This window comes from Amia ocellicauda, chromosome 3, assembly GCF_036373705.1.
Source record: "Amia ocellicauda isolate fAmiCal2 chromosome 3, fAmiCal2.hap1, whole genome shotgun sequence".
NCBI classification, from domain to species: Eukaryota; Metazoa; Chordata; class Actinopteri; order Amiiformes; family Amiidae; genus Amia; species Amia ocellicauda.
Genome location: NC_089852.1, coordinates 875738 through 897500, shown reverse-complemented (window position 1 = coordinate 897500; position 21763 = coordinate 875738). Strand labels below are relative to the sequence as shown.

Below are 21763 nucleotides of genomic sequence, written 5' to 3'. Positions count from 1 at the left end.
CACTAAAGTCCCGCAGCGCCCCCTACCGGCCGCCGTCCAATGCACGGATCGATCTGTCTATATCAGGGGTGGCTAACCCTGGTCCTGGAGAGCTTCAGGGCCAACAGGCGATTGTTCTATCCAGGTCGTTAACTGCCTAATTGAACCAATTGTGGGTCTTGATTAGGCTAAGTGTCCCTGTGTTGCAGGTATCCAGTGATGGGTGATTTAGACTGGAGAACGTGCCGGACCAGGGTTGACCGCCCTGTCTATAACCTCTCTCTGGTCAAGGAAGCAGCGATGCTGTTCCACACGTGGCCAAATTTTGAGGATAATTCATTTAAAATTGGGGAGTTATTTTATGTGTATTTTTGTATGGGGGGGGGTGCAGGATCTACACACCCCAGGAAGTACAGAGACACTGAGGGCGTTTAAATGTGTAGCAATGGAGGTGGACGTGACTATTTACTTCTATATATATATACATACACATGTATATTATGCAATCACAATGTATACAAAAACAAATCATGTATATTTAAAATGTGACACACAACCATCATTTGGGCCCAACCTGCACAGCTGCAATCATCTGGGCGGGTCTGAGATGAGGCCCGTTGACAAATGTAATAAGTGCGTTTGCCGTCTTGTCAGTTTCTCAAAGCCGTTTGGGCAGAGCTCGAATCAGAGGGGCGCATCGGATGCACCTTAGAAAACACCCACTCACACACTGATCGTTTCTTAAAAACCCAACCATATTTATTTTTTTCCTCGTAGAATCCGTCAATATATTAATATATCATTTCTTATAGGTAAAATAAAGCAAAGTGATTCAGTGCATATCCAAACACGGTCAAAACAAACAAGTTATTGGAATAAATACACAAATAAAGACAAACGTGAATGAATAAATACGTAAAAATAAATACATACACACTTAGCATCCTCAAGAAGAACTGACGACAGTGTGGGAATGGGCAGGGCTTAAGAAAGTCAAGCAGAACACTTGAGAATAAATTAATCAATCGATCGATCAATCAATCACAAACGGACACCCTCTGGGTGGAGGAGATGGGAGGAGAAAACCAGTCAGGCATCACAGTTTGAGAGTTCGTCCTTCATAGCAGAGCAGGGGGAGAGGAGAAGACACGCAGACACAGAGACAGTGAGGCAGACGGGAGGAGACGAGAGAGAGAGACAGTGGGGACACGGCAAGACAAACTGAGAGAGACCGCGGAGATACAGAGGGACAAACAGAGAGGTCACAGGGACATGGAGAGACAAACCGAGAGAGAGACAGCGGGGACACCGAGAGACAAACAGAGAGGCAGCGGGGACATGGAGAGACAAACGGAGAGGTCACAGGGACACGGAGATACAAACAGAGAGAGAGACAGCAGGGACACTGAGAGAGAAACCGAGAGAGAACACGGGGACACAGAGAAACAAACAGAGAGAGAGACAGCAGGGACATGGTGAGACAAACAGAGAGACAGCGGGGACATGGAGAGACAAACGGAGAGTCCACAGGGACACGGAGAGACAAACTGAGAGAGGGGGACAGAGACAGTGGGAGAGGGGCAAACAGCAGGGGACACAGAGTCTGAGAGATGGACACATGAAGAGAAAGGACAGAGACAGACACTGAGAGACACAGGGACAGCAGCTGAGCTGAGGACATGGTTGGGACAGACCCCTTGGTAAACCCCATCCCGTGAACAGTGTCAGTGGTCTCCATCCTATTTATACTCAAGCGATTCTAGCTTTAGTTCAGAAAAAAATCCCCCATTTACTGATCTCGTCCTCCTGTTTAAGAGAACAGTGCAACCCGAGAGTGACAGCTACCCCCCCGTGGAGAAACACACTGGGGGCAACAAGAACAATGTAAACAATTAACAACGCCGCCTCCTTCCCTCTCTCTATCCCTCTCTCTCTCTCACTAGATCTCGAGGGGAGGGGCAAGGTGCTATAAATCGTGGTGCATATCACTGTGGGGGTCTCGGTCTCGGTCCCGGTCGGAGTTGGGGTTCTGCTGCCGGGGCCGCTCCGGTCTGTCCTGCTGGGACACCAGACGCTGGTACCGGGCCTGGCGCTGGTAGTCCGGGTCAATGTTGATCCAGTTGTTGGCGACCCACTTGGTGCCCTGAGTCACAACACAACCGCCGTGCAGAGAGTACTCGTCCAGCTCGCCCACCCAGCCTGTCAACACAACACACACATACTGAGTATACAACACACACACACAGAGTATACAACACACATACACACTTAGTATACAACACAGATACACACACACACTAAGTATACAACACACACACACATACTGAGTATACAACACACACACATACTGAGTATACAACACACACACACACACACACACACACACACACACACACACTGAGTATACAACACACACACATACTGAGTATACAACACACACACATAAGAACATAAGAAGAACATAAGACAGTGTCCAATGGAGAGGAGGCCATTCGCCCCATCGTGCTCGTATGCATTTCCATTTGTGTCCCCGGGTGCGTGTGTCCCTACTGATCTGGAAAAGCTCCTCTGGTTTGATGTGGTCGATGCCTTTCATGATTTTGAAGACTTGGATCAAGTCCCCACGTAGTCTCCTCTGTTCCAGGGTGAAAAGGTTCAGGTCCTCAGTCTCTCAGTAGGACATTCCCTTCAGACCTGGAATAAGTCTGGTTGCTCTCCTCTGAACTGCCTCTAGAGCAGCGATATCTTTCTTGAAGTGTGGAGCCCAGAACTGTCCACAGTATCCAGATGAGTTCTAACTAGTGCATTGTACAGTCTGAACATCACTGCCCTTGTTCTCTAAGTCCCTTTGAATAGCCTGAGCTGCCGAGATTGTATCTGCTGAGCCGCCTATTTTAGTATCATCTGCAAATTTGACAAGTTTGCTAACTATCCCCGAGTCCAGATCATTAATATAGATTAGAAAAAGCAAAGGCCCTAGTACTGATCCCTGTGGAACTCCACTAACAACCTCACTCCAGTTACAGTGAGGGAAAAAAGTATTTGATCCCCTGCTGATTTTGTACGTTTGCCCACTGACAAAGAAATGATCAGTCTATAATTTTAATGGTAGGTGTATTTTAACAGTGAGAGACAGAATAACAACAAAAAAATCCAGAAAAACGCATTTCAAAAAAGTTATACATTGATTTGCATGTTAATGAGTGAAATAAGTACTTGACCCCTTCGACTTAGTACTTGGTGGCAAAACCCTTGTTGGCGATCACAGAGGTCAGACGTTTCTTGTAGTTGGCCACCAGGTTTGCACACATCTCAGGAGGGATTTTGTCCCACTCCTCTTTGCAGATCCTCTCCAAGTCATTAAGGTTTCGAGGCTGACGTTTGGCAACTCGAACCTTCAGCTCCTCCACAGATTCTCTATGGGATTAAGGTCTGGAGACTGGCTAGGCCACTGCAGGACCTTAATGTGCTTCTTCTTGAGCCACTCCTTTGTTGCCTTGGCTGTGTGTTTTGGGTCATTGTCATGCTGGAATACCCATCCACGACCCATTTTCAATGAGGGAAGGAGGTTCTCACCCAAGATTTGACGGTACATGGCCCCATCCATCGTCCCTTTGATGCGGTGCAGTTGTCCTGTCCCCTTAGCAGAAAAACACCCCCAAAGCATAATGTTTCCACCTCCATGTTTGATGGTGGGGATGGTGTTCTTGGGGTCATTCCTCCTCCTCCAAACACGGAGTTGATGCCAAACAGCTCGATTTTGGTCTCATCTGACCACAACACTTTCACCCAGTTCTCCTCTGATCATTCAGATGTTCATTGGCAAACTTCAGACGGGCCTGTACATGTGCTTTCTTGAGCAGGGGGACCTTGCGGGCGCTGCAGGATTTCAGTCCTTCACGGCGTAGTGTGTTACCAATTGTTTTCTTGGTGACTATGGTCCCAGCTGCCTTGAGATCATTAACAAGATCCTCCCGTGTAGTTCTGGGCTGATTCCTCACCGTTCTCATGATCATTGAAACTCCACGAGGTGAGATCTTGCATGGAGCCCCAGACCGAGGGAGACTGACAGTTATTTTGTGTTTCTTCCATTTGCGAATAATCGCACCAACTGTTGTCACCTTCTCACCAAGCTGCTTGGCGATGGTCTTGTAGCCCATTCCAGCCTTGTGTAGGTCTACAATCTTGTCCCTGACATCCTTGGACAGCTCTTTGGTCTTGGCCATGGTGGAGAGTTTGGAATCTGATTGACAGGTGTGGACAGGTGTCTTATATACAGGTAACGAGCTGAGATTAGGAGCACTCCCTTTAAGAGAGAGCTCCTAATCTCAGCTCGTTACCTGTATAAAAGACACCTGGGAGCCAGAAATCTTGCTGATTGATAGGGGATCAAATACTTATTTCCCTCATTAACATGCAAATCAATTTATAACTTTTTTGAAATGCGTTTTTCTGGATTTTTTTGCTGTTATTCTGTCTCTCACTGTTAAAATACAACTACCATTAAAATGATAGACTGATCATTTCTTTGTCAGTGGGCAAACGTACAAAATCAGCAGGGGATCAAATACTTTTTTCCCTCACTGTACAACACACACACACACACACTGTATTCTCTCGCTCGGTACCTTTGCCATCGGAGAGGTAGTTGTACCAGAACACGGCCGTGCCCTTACTGGGCTTCACAAGCAGGTTGCTCTTGTCACAGTTCTTACGGGTGTCCAGCAGGTCCACGTCATTCTGGATCAGAGACTGGCACAGGGCAGAGAGGGCACAGTGAGATTGGCACAGGGCTGAGGGGCACAATGAGACTGGCACAGGACAGAGAGGGGCACAGTGAGACTGGCACAGTGTTTTACCACTTCCTCGTAGGTCCGGTTGTCTGCCACAGGGAAGGCCGTCTCACCCCCCCCTTCCACTGAGTTCAGGTAGAACAGCACTGTGATGTACCTGCAACAAGACACGAGTGAGAACACACAGACTCACACACACACACACACTGAGACTCACACACACAGGCGTGCGTGCGCGTGGTCGTCTCTCTCACCGGCAGGAGGTCTCGAAGGGCGACGAGCCGTTGTCGGCCAGCTTGGTGTGGTGGCACACGGTCTCTGGGTACACCGGACCGCTGTCGTGGTGCGCGTGGTAGTGCCCCCCCCTCTCGTAGCGCACCACCTGCAGCGGCTCGCTCAACTCCACCAGGGCAGGGGGCAGCCGGGTCAGCCGGGTCACCCTGGGGGGCAGAGCGAGGCGGAGTTTGAGTGAGTGTCCATACTGTCATCACACTGCAGAGTCAGGGGCCCTCTCCCTCTCCCTCCCCCCCCTCTCACCTCTCTCTCAGGCCTCTCAGGACGCGGTGTGCTCCCTCTCCCTGGTACAGCCAGGTGTGTTTGCTGTTGCGGACCAGCTGGCTGCTCTGAACGCCGCGCTGTCGGAGGAACCTCTGGAACGCATTGCTGCTCAGCTGCTTGAACTCCTCCAGGCTGAGCAGACCTGCAAACACAGAGACGAGAGAGTGAGACACACACACAGATGACAGAGTGAAACACACTGACAACAGAGTGAGACACACACACACACACACCCTCTCTCTCTCTCTCTCTGTAGCCCGCATGCTCCTGTGCACCTCTCCCTCCCTCTCCCTGTAACCTCCTTAACCCCCTAAGCCCCCTCTCTGTGTGTGGCAGGTCAGGGGTCAGTGTGGTGGGGGGGTGGCTGCCCCCACATGTCCGGCTGTCGGGACGCATTTCCTCCCTCCCAGAGCCAGGCCAGTGGGGGGGGTCGACGGAGTGAGGCATTGTGATGTTAATGAGAGGCACTGGGCACATCCGCTGACCGTACACAACTCACTGCCATGACCTCATCGCCCGCACACTGCTCGCTCTCTCGCTCTGCCTCACTCACTCACACTAACACGCACACGCACACTGACACATAGAGATACAGAGACACACAATGACACACAAAGAGATACAGAGAGAGACGCACTGACATACACAGAGATACAGACACACACTGACACACAGAGAGACGCACACTGACACACACAGAGATAGAGAGAGACAAACACTGACACAGAGAAATACAGACACACTGACACACAGAAAAATAGACACACTGACACAAAGAGAGATACAGAGAGACACACTGACACACACAGAGATACAGAGAGAGACAAACACTGACACACAGAGAGATACAGACACACTGACACACAGAGAGATACAGAGACGCACACTCACACAAAGACATGGAGCACACAGAGACGCAGAGGGGGACACAGACAGAGAGATGGAGAATGGGAAGATGAGAAGTAGAGGGGGACAGACGGGCGTGTGGAGAGAAGCACAGTCCAGCGATCAATGAGCCGTGTCTCACCGTTGCCATCCGGGTCGGCCTTCAGCCCAGTGTAGATCTCCCGCAGGCTGTCGGGGGTCAGCCAGATCCCGTCCCTCACCCGAGAGTGGGTCAGAACCTGGGGGAGAGGGTGAGGAGCTGTCAGTTCTTCATCGCCAATCCATTGCCCCTCCCACCCTTTCTACCCTTCTCCCCGTCCCCTCCTGCCCCATGTCTTGCCCACTTTCCTCCTCCTTCTCCTCCCTTTCCCTCTCCATCTCCTCCTCCCTCTACCCCCCGCTGACCTCCTGCAGCTGCAGCTGTCCGTCCTGGTTGAGGTCCAGCAGGTTGAAGATGTCCTCTGGGCTGAGCTCCAGCTGCTCGGCCAGGTCCTCCCCACCCTCAGGGGTCATCACCTGGCTCTCAGTCAGACCCTTCAGCTGCGCCAGCTGCACCACCACCCTACACTCCTCCTCTGTCAGGAATCCTGGGATCTCTGGGGGGGTGGGAAGGGAGAGGACAGGGAGGAAGAGGGAGGGAGAGAGGAGGAGGTAGGGAGAGGGAATGGGGTAGGGAGAGGGAGAGGGAAAGAGAAGGAGAAAGGGAGAGAGAGGGAGGGAGGTAGGGAGAAGAAATGGGGAGGGTGAGGGAGAGGGAGGTAGGAGGAAGAGGGAATGGGAGGCAGAGGGGAGGAGAAAGGAAGAGGGAGAGGGAGGGAGAGAAGAGGTGGTAGGAAGAGGGAGAGGGAGGGAGGAAGAGGGAATGGGAGGTGGAGGGGAGGAGAAGAGAGGGAGGGAGAGAGGAGGAGAAAGGAAGAGGGAGAGAAAATGAGGGAGGAAGAGGGAATGGAAGGGGGAGGGAGAGACAGTGTTAGAGAGAGGGGGAGGGGAGGAGAGTTTAAAGTTATAGCTCAGTGAAGGGGAACAGGCTGGGGCCTAACACCCGACTGGGCAGAACACTTCCCTACAGGGGGAATACATTCATAAATACATATTACAGATCTTAGTTATTTCCCATTGGTCAATCCATATCAATTAAGCTAATTGAGAGAACAAAACAGCAAGCTCTGGAGTGTGAAATGCCTGTAAATCATCCTTCACCTGCAGCCCCCGACCACGGGACCCCCGCCAGCTCGTTACATAGTTAAACGAACACACAGATCAGCTCTGGCCAATGAGGGCGTGATGCTGAGTGACCGGGATGAACACACAATGGTGCAGTAAGACCACAGGGAAAATACATGACACACACACGCACGCACAGCGCAGGTAAATACTCCGAGGCTGACGAGACATTAGGAGGCAGCACAGATCTGTACTCGGGTTCTTGCTCTATTTATTATAATGCCCCCCCGTCCCTGTCCCCACTCTAGCGGTGTTGATCCTGCTGCTGGGGGGTCGATGTGCTGGACATGGGCTGCATTGTCAGCTGAGTGGCTTGTCAGGCCCCTTTCTCTTGCTAATCTCCCACTCTGTGCCCCCCCAGTCCCAGGTGTTGACAAAGAGTTCCAGACCCTGCTGGATTGGACTGTGTCTCTCAGGACCAGGGCTGAGACCCTGCTGCTGGACTGGACTATACTGTGTCTGTATTATATTACAATTGTGTAGCTGCTCAGCTTTAACTGTGTATATCTCTGTCCTTTTCTATCTCTCCCTCTCCCTCTCCCTCCCTCCGTCCAGCAGGCGCTTGGGTACTGTGCCAGTTCTCCAGCACAGAGCAGGCAGGAAGTGGAGCGGCGTGTCTGGGCAGGAAGAGGGTCGCAGCACACAAACAGCCCCTCGCTGTGAGCAGCAGGGGCTGAAGGGACACACAATAACAGCACAGCCCCCCCACAGAGCCCTGGCACAGCACAGCCCAGTCATCATCTACAGATACAGATTATTCATGTTTGTCATTCAATGTGAATCCATTGTAAAGCACCCCGGGCTCTAGGGACGGCCCTGGGGGCTCGAACTCGCTGCAATCCACAGTGATGCCTGTGTTGTAGAAGACGGGTCCAAGCAGGCGCTCCAGGTGTCCAACGCTCTGCCTGACAGGATATAAACTGGACGAGGCTTTACAGCTGATTCTGAACAGACACCCAGAATGTGTACCTGGACAGAATCAGACCGTGTGATGTAATAAACCAGGAGCTAAGAGAGAGAGGGAGAATAGAATGAAAGAAAGAAGGAAGGAGAAGGGAAGGTCCTACTTTTGAAGAAACAGGATAGAAGTAGGAACCTGTGTGGGTAAAGGAGGGAGAGAGGGACAGAGGGTGAGGGAAGAGAGAGAAGGAGAATGGAACGAAAGAAAGAAGGAAGGAGAAGGGGAGGTCCTGTCACGACACCCCCTCTATAACACACACACACAAACACACAGCCCTCTCACGTCCACCCCCTTAAAACACACACACACAGAGCCCCCTCCCCTCCGCTCCATTGTTCTCCCTCTGCTCCTGCCCCCCCTGCTAATGAAAGGCTGCACTGAGTCCCCCCGGCTGTATAAATACCCCTACCCTCCCAGTACCCAGGGCACTCTCTCTCTCTGCCTCCCCGCGCCACCACCACATCCCCCGATCTCTCTATCCTCTCCGCCTCCGGGACGATGACCCTCAGCTCCACCTGGCTCCTACGGGCCGCCCTGTGCCTCCTGCTGTGGCCAAGCGATGCCACCGTGGGGCTGGTGCTGGGGCCGGGCGGGGGGCCCCGGGGCCTGGACGGCTCCTCCCGGTGTGTGCCCATCCCTGCACGCATGGCGCTGTGCCAGGACATCGGCTACAGGGATATGCGTCTGCCCAACCTGCTGGGGCATGAGTCGCTGGGCGAGGCAGTGCAGCAGGCGGCCAGCTGGCTGCCCCTACTGGCCCGGGAGTGCCACCCAGACGCCCGCATGTTTCTCTGCTCCCTCTTCGCCCCCATCTGCCTGGACAGGTAAGCACTCTCTCTCTGTCTTTCTCAAATTCCAATTTTTCAAATTCAAAGAAGCTTTACTGGCATGACTTGCACAGCAGTATTGCCAAAGTAGGTACAAAATAACCAATTACGTCAGTTTTTTAAACATTTATTTATTTCTTTATTTTCTCTCTCTGTTTTCCTCACTCTTACACTCTCACTTTGTCCTGATGATGATCTTAGCCATATCTTTTTGTGCTGTGCTGTGTTAATCTGTGTTGAGTTGTGGTGTGTCGAGTTGTGCTGCGCTGCACTGTGTTGCTTTATTTAGGTTACTGTACCGTGTCCTGCTCTAACCCAGCTGAGTTTCTGACAGAAGCTATTATGGTTTAATTAGCTCTGTGAAGGCGGGCAGGCAGACTGGGGAAGTTAATCAGAGTCAGACTAAACTGCCCCGGGTGTCCGACTATCACGCAAAACAAGTCCCACTGCTCCCGTCTCCCAAAAAAGCAGACTGAACCAGATCGGAGTGAATTCATGGTAAAACCGCGTCTCTCTGCACCGGTGCTGCCTCTCCTGCTACATTTATAACTGTTGCTTTGTGCCACTTATTTTAATGATGCAATCATTTCATTAAGGCGAGCGACTGGGCTCTCTAAACAGCCAGTCAGTTCCGCGTTCACAGCCCCTCCTCCCTCGTTCTCTCTCCTTCAACTCTCTGTCAATCCTAAACCTCTCACATGTAACCCCCCGTGTTGGCAGGTTTATCTCCCCGTGCCGCAGCCTGTGTGAGGAGGTGCGTGGGAGCTGCGCCCCCATCATGGCGTGCTATGGCTTCCCCTGGCCGGAGATCCTGCGCTGCCACCAGTTCCCCTCCGACACCCTCATGTGCATCCCCTCTGTCACAAGCGGCAACGCCACGCACCCCGACCGCCGCAAGGGTGAGTGCGCCTAGCACACGCCTGACACACGGCACGCACGCGCTCGTCACACACTTCACACGCCCACTCTGAGAATCTGGCACACTTGTAGCACACTTCAACATCGGTCCCTCGCCCCCCACACCTGGCCCACCGCAGCCAGAACACGTCACACTTCTGACCCAGTTCCTCTGACTGTGTGTGTGTGTGTGTGTGTGTGCGTGTGTGCGTGTGTTGCAGCTGTGCCCAGGGCGAGCTGCCGTGACTGTGAGTTGGAGGAGCCGGCGTCCGTCAAAGAGGTCCTGGATGCGTTCTGCGCCCATGACTTCGGTAAGAACATCTTTCACTCCTCCCATCCTCTTCTCTTCCCTCCTTCTCCCTCTCCATCTCCCCCTCTCCTCCCTCTGTCGCTCCTTCACTCACTGGCATTCCCTCCCTCTCCCTCTCCGTTGCTCTCGCACTCTCTGACATTCCCTCCCTCTCCCTCCCTATCGCTCCTTCACTTTGAGATTACCTCTCTCCATCTCCTCTCCCTCTCCTCTCCCTACCTCCCTCTGTCCCTCTTTCACTGACATTCCCTCCCTCTCCCTCCGTCACTCTGATCTCCTCTCCCTCCTTCTGTCCCTCTTTCACTCTGAAATTCCCTCCCTCTTCCTCCCTGTCACCCCCTCTCCCCACAACACCCCCTGATCTCACCCCGTCTCTCTGTCCCTCTCTCTCTCCACCAGTGGTGAAAGTGCGCCTGTCTCGGCTGAACGGCAGCAGCGCCGGCCTGGCCCAGTTCACGCTGGACCCGCGGGTCGAGGTGCTGAAGCACGGCCCTCTACTGGGGGCCCAGGTGCACGATCGGCTGCGGCTCTGGCTGGAGCGGGACGCCACCTGCGTGCGCAACATGACGCGCCGCAGCCCAGCCGGCAGCTACCTGGTCCTGGGCAGCGCCCACGGCGAGCGGCTGGTCGTGCTCAAGGCCTACAGTTGGCAGAAGCGTGACAGGACCCTGGCGGCCGCGGCGCGCAAGTGGAAACGGCACCGGTGCCGCGGGCCGAGGGAGGGCCGGGAGTGGCACGCCGGGCACTAGCAGCGCGGCATTGCCGTCCTGTTTGGCAGCGGGGGCTTTGTTTGTGTGTGTGTGTGTGTGTGTGTGTAAGTTATTCACAGTAGAGGGATCCTCCCCAGGGGCCACGGCTCAACGGAGACGTTTTACATGATCTGGGTCAGTTGTGTAATTGTGATAATTGGACTGGAAACCCTGTCTCTCTCCAGGACCAGGGCTGAGACCCTGCTGGACACTGGACTGGACTGGACTGTGTCTCTAGGGGACGTTGGGAGGGAACCCTGCAGTGGAGGACAGAGGAGAGTCCAGTCGGGCCTGTTTACACTACAGTCACATTGCTGAGGACACGGGTTTGGTCAGCGTGTCTGTACTGTGTCTGCAGTGTGGGGGAGGGACTGGAGCACTGGAGCCTGATATCCGTCAATTAACTGAGAGACAGAGAGAGAGACAGAGACACAGAGAGAGGGACAGAGACAGACAGACAGACAGCAGGGTGTCAGTTGTGCTGGGGAGGTTGTTAGCTTCTTCTTTGTGTGTGTGTGTGCGTTGGGGGGGGTGAGTCACTATATACATACACTGTCCGCTCTATCTGTGTGTCCGACCTGTTTTTTACAAGCCTGTATTTGCGTATGTCTGAAATGTGGGACACCAGAAGAGGCTGTACACCGCGTTTGTGTTGTTGTGATCAGTAGTTGTACATGTATGTATATCTATATCTATATCTATATGAAGTAATAAACATCCCTGGCCTGAAGTGCGTGTGATTCAGTGCATCATTGTGGCTCCTCAACATAGAAACTGGACACTGTCCGCCTGCACGGTGAAGCGGGGTCTCCCAGGCTTAGAGCTCGGGCTGGGCTGGGCCGTGCTGGAGTGGTCTGGACTGCGCCGTGGGTTTGCTCCATTCACAACACAGACCCCTGTCCTGCTTCCTCTCTTTCTGCCTCTGCCTCTCATTCTCTCTCTTTCAGTTTCCCCTCCCTCACTTTCAGTCTCACACTGACACCGCTGCACCCCTCCTCCGCACTGTGCCAGGGCCACCCAGCTCCTCCCTCACCCGCCCCACCACCACTGTGTCAAAGCGCAGGGGGGCAGTCTCTCACCGAACAGCAGGGGCTTCAGGCTGAGCGTCTTCATCTCGTGCACTTTATTGGGCTCCAGCGCCACCTTCTGGACATGTCCCACCTGCACAGACACGGGACCATCGTCACCATCACTATCATTTACTGTAGGACATGAAGTAAAGAGAACCGTCACGCCAACCCTGGACTGTGTCTCTCAAGACTGGACTGTTACTTAGAGAGAAAAGAGGGGCAGTGGGAGAAAGGGAGATATGAAGGCCGCCACTTCCCCACCTCAGGCCTGCACTTACCCGGATGCCCTCGATGCGAGGCAGGTAGATGGAGCCCCGGGCCGTCGTGTCCGGAGCTGGGGGCAGGGGGTCCGGCTCGGGGGGGCGGCTGGAGCCGGTGAGCGGGGGCTCGGCGGCGGGGGGCAGCTCCCCGGGGCCGTTGTTGTAGTGCACATACATGAGCAGCGCGATGACATTGATGATGTACACGTGGAAGAAGACCATGATGACCACGAAGTAGGAGCGTGAGCACACGCTGCTCTTGTGCAGGGCCGCGCGCTCGCGGGGCAGGGGCAGCGCGCCGGGCATCAGCGGCTCGGCCTCGCGCCCCCCGCACTCCATCATCGTGCCCACCTCTACTGACAAGCTGGACGGCTGGACACGGACCCCTGGTTCGCCAGCGTCACTCCCTTCTCTGATATTGATGATAATATTGATAATATCAGTGATAATTATGGTAATAACGTGTAACACTTCGCTTAGAGTTCATATTTAATTCACTCAATCACTTATTTGGAGTGAAAACTAAGCGGTTTCTCACGCAGAAGATAGTAAGGCGCTTAACTGCAATATCGATATAATGACACGCACGCATTGCCTGCGGGGCCGTTATTAACGGAGATAACGGCTCGGCTCGTCCGTTACTGAGGACAGGCCGGGGGTCGCCGGTGGCGCCGAGATCACCCACCGCTGCTGACGTCACGGCCTCGGTGTCGGTGCCGCCGGGCGCTCCGGGTCAGCGGCGTGCAGTTCAGCGGCCCGTCCCTCTGTCGCAGCCCGAGAAGCTGCAGCGCCGCAACCGCCACGACAGACCAGGCGCCATTAGCACGCCTGCGCACCGGAGCCGTAGAGAGCGCCGCTCCACTTCCGTGCGGCACTTCCTGGCGCGGGTGCGTCACTGCCCCCTGGCGGCAGAGCGGTGGTAGTGTGCGGGTTTATACCGCAGTGGCTCAACTAGAGCGAAACTGGAAAAACACTGAAACATTTAATGAATAAATAAACAAGAAATACGTCAACACAAATATATGAGTAGGTGCCAGTTTTCGGATCTGGTTTGTAAGTCAAGCTTCCCCATCGCTATAGTGTGTTGAAGTGTTTCAGCTGACTAAAGGACAATAGACTATTGGATAAGTGAACATGTATTAGCAATGTATTGATTTAATGATATATTCATTTTTGATGCGTAAATCATGTTTTCTAAATGCAACCACTTTTGTGCAGCATTTAAAATATAGTCACCATATATACTGACATAAAACTATGATATGGCATAAAACTTGTACCTTATAAATGCATAGAAGCCCACAGCTATATTCGGAGGGTTATACATCACACACAGCACTACCCAGGGGCTGTTGATGTTCCTCCCACCCCCAGGGGCCCCCAGCAGAGGCAGGACCACAGCCAGCAGCACCGATGAAGAACTGCCTGCAGGGGAGGCAACCATTAGGCCTGGGCCTGAAGCCGTGGACCCCCAGAGATTTATTTTCTCCTGTAACTATCTGCCATCCATAGGATTTTTTTTCTCTCCTCTGTGACTAATGGTTTAAATTATGTTGATTATTTTGATTTTATAAATTGTTTACGGTTTATTGACTTATTTAGTAATTCTGTTGTAGCGTGTTTATCAATCTGTAAAGCGCTCTGTGGCTACACTGCGAAGGGCACTATACAAATACAAATTGATTGATATACAACACCCACCCCCACAACAGCCATTCTGGGGGTTTTCAGTGGTCGGGCCGCTTTGAAGGCGGGGGAGGAACTGTAATTCATACAGTTAAATCGTAAAAAGATCAGTTACAGGTTTCTGTAGTTTTCCAGTGGATGCAGTTCATAGATCGGACAGCAGGTGGTAGCACAGGTTTACTGTAAAGTCCAGTCCAGCAGGGTCTCAGCCCTGGTCCCGAGAGACACAGTCCAGTCCAGCAGGGTCTCGGCCCTGGTCCCGAGAGACACAGTCCAGTCCAGCAGGGTCTCGGCCCTGGTCCCGAGAGACACAGTCCAGTCCAGCAGGGTCTCAGCCCTGGTCCCGAGAGACACAGTCCAGTCCAGCAGGGTCTCTGCCCTGGTCCTAGATGGTTAAAGTATAATTCAGTGGTGATGTTGGGTTTATCAGACTGATGCTCCCTTTCCCTCTCCGTCTCCGTCTCTCCCCTGTCATTCTCACTCACTTCCTCTCTCTCTCCCTCTCCCTCTCCCTCCCCCGTGCGGAGTCCATGCTGCGCTGCTGTGAACACAACGCACTACAAATCCTGTTGCTGTAATCTGGGTGCTGAGCTCTGTCTGTCTGCTAGTTGATCTTCCTAATCCCACTATCTGTGTCTGTATCCGCACAATCCTGTCAGCGCAGACACACACACACACACACACACACACACACATTCACACTCACACATCTAACTGCCTTGTTCTATCTGTTTATCCATCTCTTACAATCTCTTATAATGTTCCTGCAGCCTGTGAGTCGGTGTTTGCAGGTTGAACAAAGACAGACTCACTGATGCACTTCCGTGATGCTGCATTAACACACCATACACACAGGACCCCAGAGGTGTGTATATCTATGTGCAATTGTACATTTCAACACACAGATTTGGGAGACTCTTCTCCGCTCATCTCCACACCGGCGTCCCTGGCGCTGCTGCCCGTGTTTCGGCTGGTTGCGTCACGGCGCTCCCCGCCCGGCTGAGCCAAAACGACCACAAGACGCCACGGGGCCTCCATCAAATCAAAGAACTGACCCCCAGTCAAGCGAACTGCTTCCATTCCCCCATCTGATTTCCCAAAAGGGAAAAACAAAATGAAAGTGAAAGAGTGTCGGAGGGATTAATAAAGAGCCGCCAAGCAAACAGAATATTACAATAATAATTTGGAAGAGACCTCCAGCAGCCAGCAGTGTAACGCAGTGGTTCGGACCCGTCCCCCCGCACAGGGACAGCGGTGCGTGTGCCGGGATGTGCAGGATCACCACCGTGCTGCTCCCGCCCCCTCCCTGCCTCCCCAGCTGTGGACACACAGAGACTCTCACACACACACACACACAGACTCTCTCACACACACACACACACACAGACACACACACACACAGAGACACACAGACTCTCACACACACACACACAGAGACACACAGAGACACAGAGACTCTCTCACACACACACACACACACACAGACTCTCTCTCTCACACACACACACACACACACAGAGACACTCACACACACACAGACTCTCTCACACACACACACACAGAGACACACAGACTCTCACACACACACACACACACACACACACAGACACACAGACTCTCTCACACACACACAGACACACAGACTCTCTCACACACACACACACAGAGACACAGAGACTCTCTCACACACACACACACAGAGACACAGAGACTCTCTCACACACACACACAGAGAGACACACAGAGACTCACAGACTCACACACACACACACACACACACACACACACAGACTCTCTCTCTCACACACACACACACACACACAGAGACACTCACACACACACAGACTCTCTCACACACACACACACACAGAGACACACAGACTCTCACACACACACACACAGAGACACACAGAGACACAGAGACTCTCTCACACACACACACACACACAGACACACAGACTCTCTCACACACACACACACAGAGACACACAGACTCTCACACACACACACACAGAGACACACAGAGACACAGAGACTCTCTCACACACACACACACACACACACACACACAGGCTCAGAAGTGTGTTCCGGGATACCTCCGTGCAAGTCCTGGCGTTTCTTCCTTCCTTTCTTTTCCCGGGATCAGTCGTATGGATGCCGCCACGGACGGGGTTTTGCTCATCGGTAATGGAGACAAAGTAGCCTCATCATGGTCCCACCGTCCCAATTGACTTAAACAGCGGAGACCTGGGAATTAACACCGCCGGGAAACGCAAACACAACACGGACCACCTGCATGGCACGGACACGCAGCGACTGGGACAAACAACAATACACGCAACGCTAAAATGACATCCCTGGCGCATGTATGCACATAAACCCGGGCAGCGCCGACACGCACTCCGCCGTCACTGCTGGACCGGGATCCTGCCGGCGCCCGAGCCTGTCGCAGCAGACTGACCGCCCCGCACCGCAGCGCCCGGCTCCCCGCACCGCCCCGCACCGCAGCGCCCGGCTCCCCGCACCGCCCCGCACCGCCCCGCACCGCAGCGCCCGGCTCCCCGCACCGCCCCGCACCGCCCCGCCGCGCCGGGAGGCAGCCAGCCCGTGCGCTGCTGCTGTGGTCGATCACCGGTAAGTTGCTCCCGCTGCTCCCGCTGCTCTGAAGAGACCCGTGTAGCCCCGGTCCCCGCTTCACCTGGACGTACTGAGCTAGTTTGCGGTAACTAGTTTACCTGCTCACATCGAGGTAGTTATTTCCGCTATTAATATATCTATCAACAAGTCTGTCATATATTTCTAAAATGTGTATTTCGCTGGCATCAGCCTAGCCTGGCCCTATGAAGTCGTGCTCCGTACTCGCTGCACTGCCGGGGGCAGAGGGGCTCTGCGCGGCGTCGGGTCACAGGATCACACCTTTGTTCGTGTGTTTGCTGGCTAAACATGCGTGATAAGCTTGTAAGCAGCTTGTGCAACTACTCGGCTAAAGGACGAAGATCGCGTCGCTACTACTAATCATAAGACGGAGAATCGTGTTATTAATAGTTGACGTTTCCAGGGAAGTGAAAACCGCGTCCCCATCGGCGGGCTGAGCCGTGTTTGTGTGACCTGTCAGGTGGCGCCCTGTCCCGGGATTGTGGGATCAGGAAAACCCGGTGTGAACTCGAGAGAAGCCGTAAAAAGCAGGCCCGACATGATCACACTCGCCCTGTAAGCGCTTGATTTGGCAGTTCGATGGATTTTGACACGGCGGTGTGTTAAACAGTGTGTCGGCGCTGACTGAGCAGCAGCGAGAAGCTCTTCCAGCAGATGAGTGGCCGGTGTGCCGCAGTCACCGGCACAATATGGACCATGTGGGTTTTATTGATATTATTTTATTATAATGATGATCTATTACACACGGTGCCGGTGCGTGTGCAGCAGGAAGGCAGGCTCTTCACTCGCACCATTGTGCGCATCATTGTGCGCAAACACCCGTCTGCTGTGCGTGCGCTGCTGTAGTGTGTAACAGGCATCAGAAAGCGGACACACTTTGTAGATCTTGAAATGCCCATTTTGACATCTATAGATCTGTGTAGCGCGTAGATGATGTTCAGGGCTGTGTACACACGCACACACAGACATGTATGTCCGAGTGCACATGCATCGAAGCACACGACACGCAGGCGATAAATCAGATCGCACTGGTTATTGATTATATCGTCAATAGGGATTGGTTAGTGCTGGAACCTAATTGAAATCGGATTTAAAACACCTCAAACTGATTCCTGCTGCTTTACACAGGTCTGCCCGTCCTCTGGTCAATAATGCAATTTCACAGGTACAGCTGGAAGATATGGTAGTTCATCATCATCATTATTATGCTCGTACTTTTTTCCCCATAATTAATATTAAACAAAAAACTGTGACACAGTTCTGAGTGACATAATGTAATTTGCCTAATGGTTTATTTTCATTTGATTTGATTAATTGTTTATGGTTGATTTGTTTATTTTGGTTGTCTAGCTCTGCACTGCCCTACAAAGGGAACTATACAAAACTCAAATGGATGGATGGATGGATTGATTATACAAATATAGAATATACCTCCACGATTTTACAGGGGAGATGAGTACAGCCGGCAGACAATATCACAATATCAGTGCTCTGACCCTTGTTCTGCTTGTCAATTAATCAATTATCAATCAATCAATCAATCAGTAATTTTGTGTGCCAGTCCTGTGGCTGGGAAGCTCTGGTCTGCAGTCCCTCAGCCACAGAGAAGTGACTGATTCTGTCCTAACTGCTTCAGCGGTAAACTAATTGAACAATTGTTAGGCCTAATTGATAATTGAGTGGACAGGTAGCTGTTCGGGGATTAGGGGATCAGTGTGCCTCGGCCTGCATGTCTCTGTCGGCGTGTCTATCTGTCCCTCCATCTGTCCGTCTCCCCACTGGCACTGTGCTGTCTGTGACCTCGGCGGGGGTTAATACAGTCTGACCTCTCAGTGAGCTAATGAGACGGCCACTGGGGAGCGCTGGAGTTAATGAGCTGCAGACAACACAAAGGGCCCTCTCTCTCTCTCTCTCTCTCTCTCTCTCTGTTTATTTATGTTTAGTATCTCCTTCCATCTCTACTTCCCCTCCACCTCCCCCACTACCACCCCTTACACCACCTCCACTTTCTCTCCGGCTCTCTGGAGCCGATAGGCTTTCGATTAATACATCCCCCGGGCACGGGGCAGAGTTCAGAGTGGACTGGGCCGGGCCTGGCACCTGCTGGCCAGTACAAGTTAACAACGCCAAACAGGGTCCGTTTCTTCGAGAGCAATAATGACGCTGTGACAGTGGAGGGGTGCTGTGAGCCTGTCTGTCTGTCTGTCTGTCCTGTGCTGCTGGGGGGTCTGAGGTGAGCTGGGCAGCCTACCTTCTTCTGCCCGATGATGTAGCTCAACGAACTGTGTAGTCCGCCAGTCTCGGGAGAGGGTGAGGGAGCTGTGATTTACAGGCACAGTAAAGACCGTCTTGCCTCTACAGGCTGCTTATGTTTCCAGAAGCTGGGGGCCGTTACAGGAAACAAACCCCCCAAATGAGTCCGGTCTTGCCTGACTGAATGTAAATTATCATCTGGGTTTTGGTCATCCTCCCAGTGTGCTTGTGCAGCTCCAGCAGTCGGGGGTCACGTCTGCTCTCTGTTATCTGAAGTTTGCATGGATGTCTGGTGTCCCGAGGAGAGTCTGAACTCCAGAGTTACAGCCTGCGCTCGCTCTCTAAATGAGTTTCTCACCCGGGGAAGACACACAGGGAGAGGGAGAGGGAGTTTTCCAAAACACACTCGTCTGGGGCAGATCTGTCCACTGACGCACCTTGCTGGGGGAGGAGAGCTGTAGCCCCCGGGGTGGGTCCACACTCTGGGCTTTGAGTGCGTTACTCCGCAGCGCTGCGTTCTGCTCCACAGCCGTCTTCACTCCTGTCGCCCTTGTGTCACATCCAGCCATTTCAGGCCGACCCAGCGCTCGGTTACCTGGGCTGCTGTCTTGCGCGGCACTCTCGGGGGGGGGAGGCTTTAGGTGAGGACAGCATAAAAGCAGAGGTGAAGAGACAAAGTGAAGCGGACAGAGAGGCAACGAACAAGACCTGAGAGACCAAGAGAGAGAGGAGAGAGAGACTGAGTGGAGGCAGAGGCAAAGCATCAGTGAGAGACAGAGAGAGAGAGAGAGAGAGCGGAAGGGGGGGTGGAAGATATGGAAGACAGATTGAAACTGAGAGCAAGAGCAACAGTGAAGGAGTGAGAGAGGGATCGAGAGACAGAGAGGGGCAGAAACACATGCGCACACAGAGAGAGGGAGAGACAAGATGTAGTCCACAGGCGGGTTCTGTCGTGTGCGTGTGTGTGTGCATGTGCGCATGTGTGCTGAGAATACCTACTTATTTACCCAAGTGAACCCTGCTGTAACACATGGTGTGTGTGTCCATCAGTGTGTGTCTGCGTGTGTTTTATGTATCAGGGATTTTTCCTTCATTGTGAAATCATGCCTCATTTCCAAAGGAGGGGTGCTGTGGTGTCCTGTGCCGGAGACAGGGACCCTGCTGAGTGAGGGAGGAGTGGTGTTTGAGGGATTGGGCCAGGTAGGCTTGTGTTCCCTGTGCGTGTGCGTGACTGTGTGCGTGTAGTATGTATTGATATACAGGGTGACGGTTATTAATACTGCCATAATTAACAGCACAGTTGGTTTACCTGGGCCGGCCTACAGTAGATGTTGTCGGACTTGCAAGATGGGTCCACCTGTCAGCGAGTTTGCGGAGACTGTTTGTCCAACGTTTACTGTCCTGAGGAACCAGGTAAATAAACGGTCTTGTTAATTATCACAGGGCTCGGGGCTTTCGCACACCCAGTACGTGAACGTGTAATATAGTATCTATTTGTGAGTGAGAGTGTGTGAGTAAATGTTTTAAGAAGTGCGGAGAATGTGAAGATGTTTGTCCGGAGGGAGTATGCATCACAGGAATAGTAAATAAATAAATCTGCAGCTACGGGTAGCCTAGCAACCCAAAAAAAGTCAGGAGAGAGAGAGAGAGAGAGAGAGAGAGAGAGAGAGAGAGAGAGAGCTCTGAATAAATCAAGTTGCTGTCAGTGTTTCTCCCTGCTGTCACCTTGAAAAGCCAGGGCTGTGCGTCTGCGTGTGTCACAAAAATAACACACTGCTGTGCACTGGGGCTATTTTAATTTGAGTTAGTTAATCTGGAAATTAAACTACCGCAGTACAGTACAGTCAGCCCGTGCATAACTCCAGGCGGTGAGTGTGTGAGAGTGGCTGCACACGTGTGTGAGAGTGAGTGTCTGTCAGGGAAGGTTTTATGAGGGGCAGTAAATTTGGTGTGTTGGCAGGGAGTGAGCGCGTGAGGCCCTGCGAACGTGCCGCTTGTCAGTGTGTTACAGGGTGGTGATGTCACACACGGGCACAGCCACGCTGACACTTCCTTGAACAAAGTCTTGTCTGAGAGAGAGGGGACACATGGGGTCTGGCGGAGACACTCTGGGGAGAGGTAGAGAGAAGAGGAAGGTGGTGAGAGAGTGAAATAAAAACTGAAATAGCTTGGTTGGATAAGTGTCCACCCCCAATCCTAAATCAGATCAGGTGTCAGCCATGACCTTCACAATCACACACCAAGTTCAGTGACTCCACCGTTGTTAAACTGCAGTGATGCTCATGATTTCAGGATCAGTTCAGCAGGCCTGTAGGTTCCTCTGTGGGGCAGCATCATGTTGGGGATGTTTCTCATCGGTGGGGACTGGGGCACAATTTACTGAGCAAAGTACAGAAAAGTCCTTTAGGAAACCTGCTGCTCTCTGCTATAAAGCAGAAACTGGGATGGAGGTTCACCCTTCAGTAGGACAACGATCCAAAGCGCCAAGTCAAAACTACAGTGGCGCAGCTAAGGAACAAATGGGTAAATGTCGTTAAGTGGCCCAGAGCCCCGACCCAAATCCAATTGAAAATGTGAGGCATGACTTGAAGATTGCTGTCCATCAACATTCCCCGAGAAACGAGCTTGAACATTTTAGTAAATAAGATCTTGTAAA

The 21763-nt window shown here is 52.6% G+C and overlaps 3 protein-coding genes across 5 annotated transcripts in view; 2 read left to right on the top strand and 1 right to left on the bottom strand.

Moving 5' to 3' along the window:
• Positions 1-713: 713 nt before the first annotated feature.
• LOC136730113 (transmembrane prolyl 4-hydroxylase) lies at positions 714-16063 on the bottom strand. The gene is made up of 9 exons (XM_066697567.1): positions 12532-16063; positions 12263-12344; positions 6621-6811; positions 6358-6454; positions 5310-5472; positions 5027-5212; positions 4839-4929; positions 4608-4731; positions 714-2178 (listed from the first exon to the last, which is right to left on the bottom strand). The coding sequence occupies exons 1-9, from the start codon at positions 12853-12855 to the stop codon at positions 1946-1948; spliced, it is 1491 nt and encodes a 496-aa protein (XP_066553664.1). The 5' UTR covers positions 12856-16063; the 3' UTR covers positions 714-1945.
• Positions 8854-11913, top strand: LOC136730175 (secreted frizzled-related protein 5). Its single transcript, XM_066697572.1, has 4 exons — positions 8854-9224; positions 9948-10126; positions 10346-10435; positions 10834-11913. Exons 1-4 carry the CDS (start codon positions 8899-8901, stop codon positions 11181-11183), a joined length of 945 nt encoding a protein of 314 aa, XP_066553669.1. The 5' UTR covers positions 8854-8898; the 3' UTR covers positions 11184-11913.
• Positions 16064-16137: 74 nt separating the features above from the next.
• The window catches only part of LOC136730129 (cyclin-dependent kinase 17), a 43266-nt gene continuing 37640 nt past the window's right edge, over positions 16138-21763 (top strand). For 2 of the 3 annotated variants that reach the window (XM_066697571.1, XM_066697568.1), the window contains exon 1: positions 16138-16833. The gene's annotated coding sequence lies outside the window, so the exon portion shown is untranslated. The other variant, XM_066697569.1, reaches the window with a different exon arrangement.

What these genes read in the sequence shown, in the direction of transcription:
- LOC136730175 (XM_066697572.1), top strand. Translation starts at nt 8,899, where the DNA reads ATGACCCTCAGCTCCACCTGGCTCCTACGGGCCGCCCTGTGCCTCCTG. An exon ending in GCCCCCATCTGCCTGGACAG is followed by an intron (nt 9,225 to 9,947) that starts GTAAGCACTCTC and finishes CCGTGTTGGCAG; the next exon opens with GTTTATCTCCCCGTGCCGCA. An exon ending in GTTCTGCGCCCATGACTTCG is followed by an intron (nt 10,436 to 10,833) that starts GTAAGAACATCT and finishes TCTCTCCACCAG; the next exon opens with TGGTGAAAGTGCGCCTGTCT.
- LOC136730113 (XM_066697567.1), bottom strand. Translation starts at nt 12,855, where the DNA reads ATGATGGAGTGCGGGGGGCGCGAGGCCGAGCCGCTGATGCCCGGCGCG. An exon ending in CTCGCATCGAGGGCATCCGG is followed by an intron (nt 12,345 to 12,531) that starts GTAAGTGCAGGC and finishes GTGTCTGTGCAG; the next exon opens with GTGGGACATGTCCAGAAGGT. An exon ending in CTACCTCTCCGATGGCAAAG is followed by an intron (nt 2,179 to 4,607) that starts GTACCGAGCGAG and finishes TTGTGTTGACAG; the next exon opens with GCTGGGTGGGCGAGCTGGAC.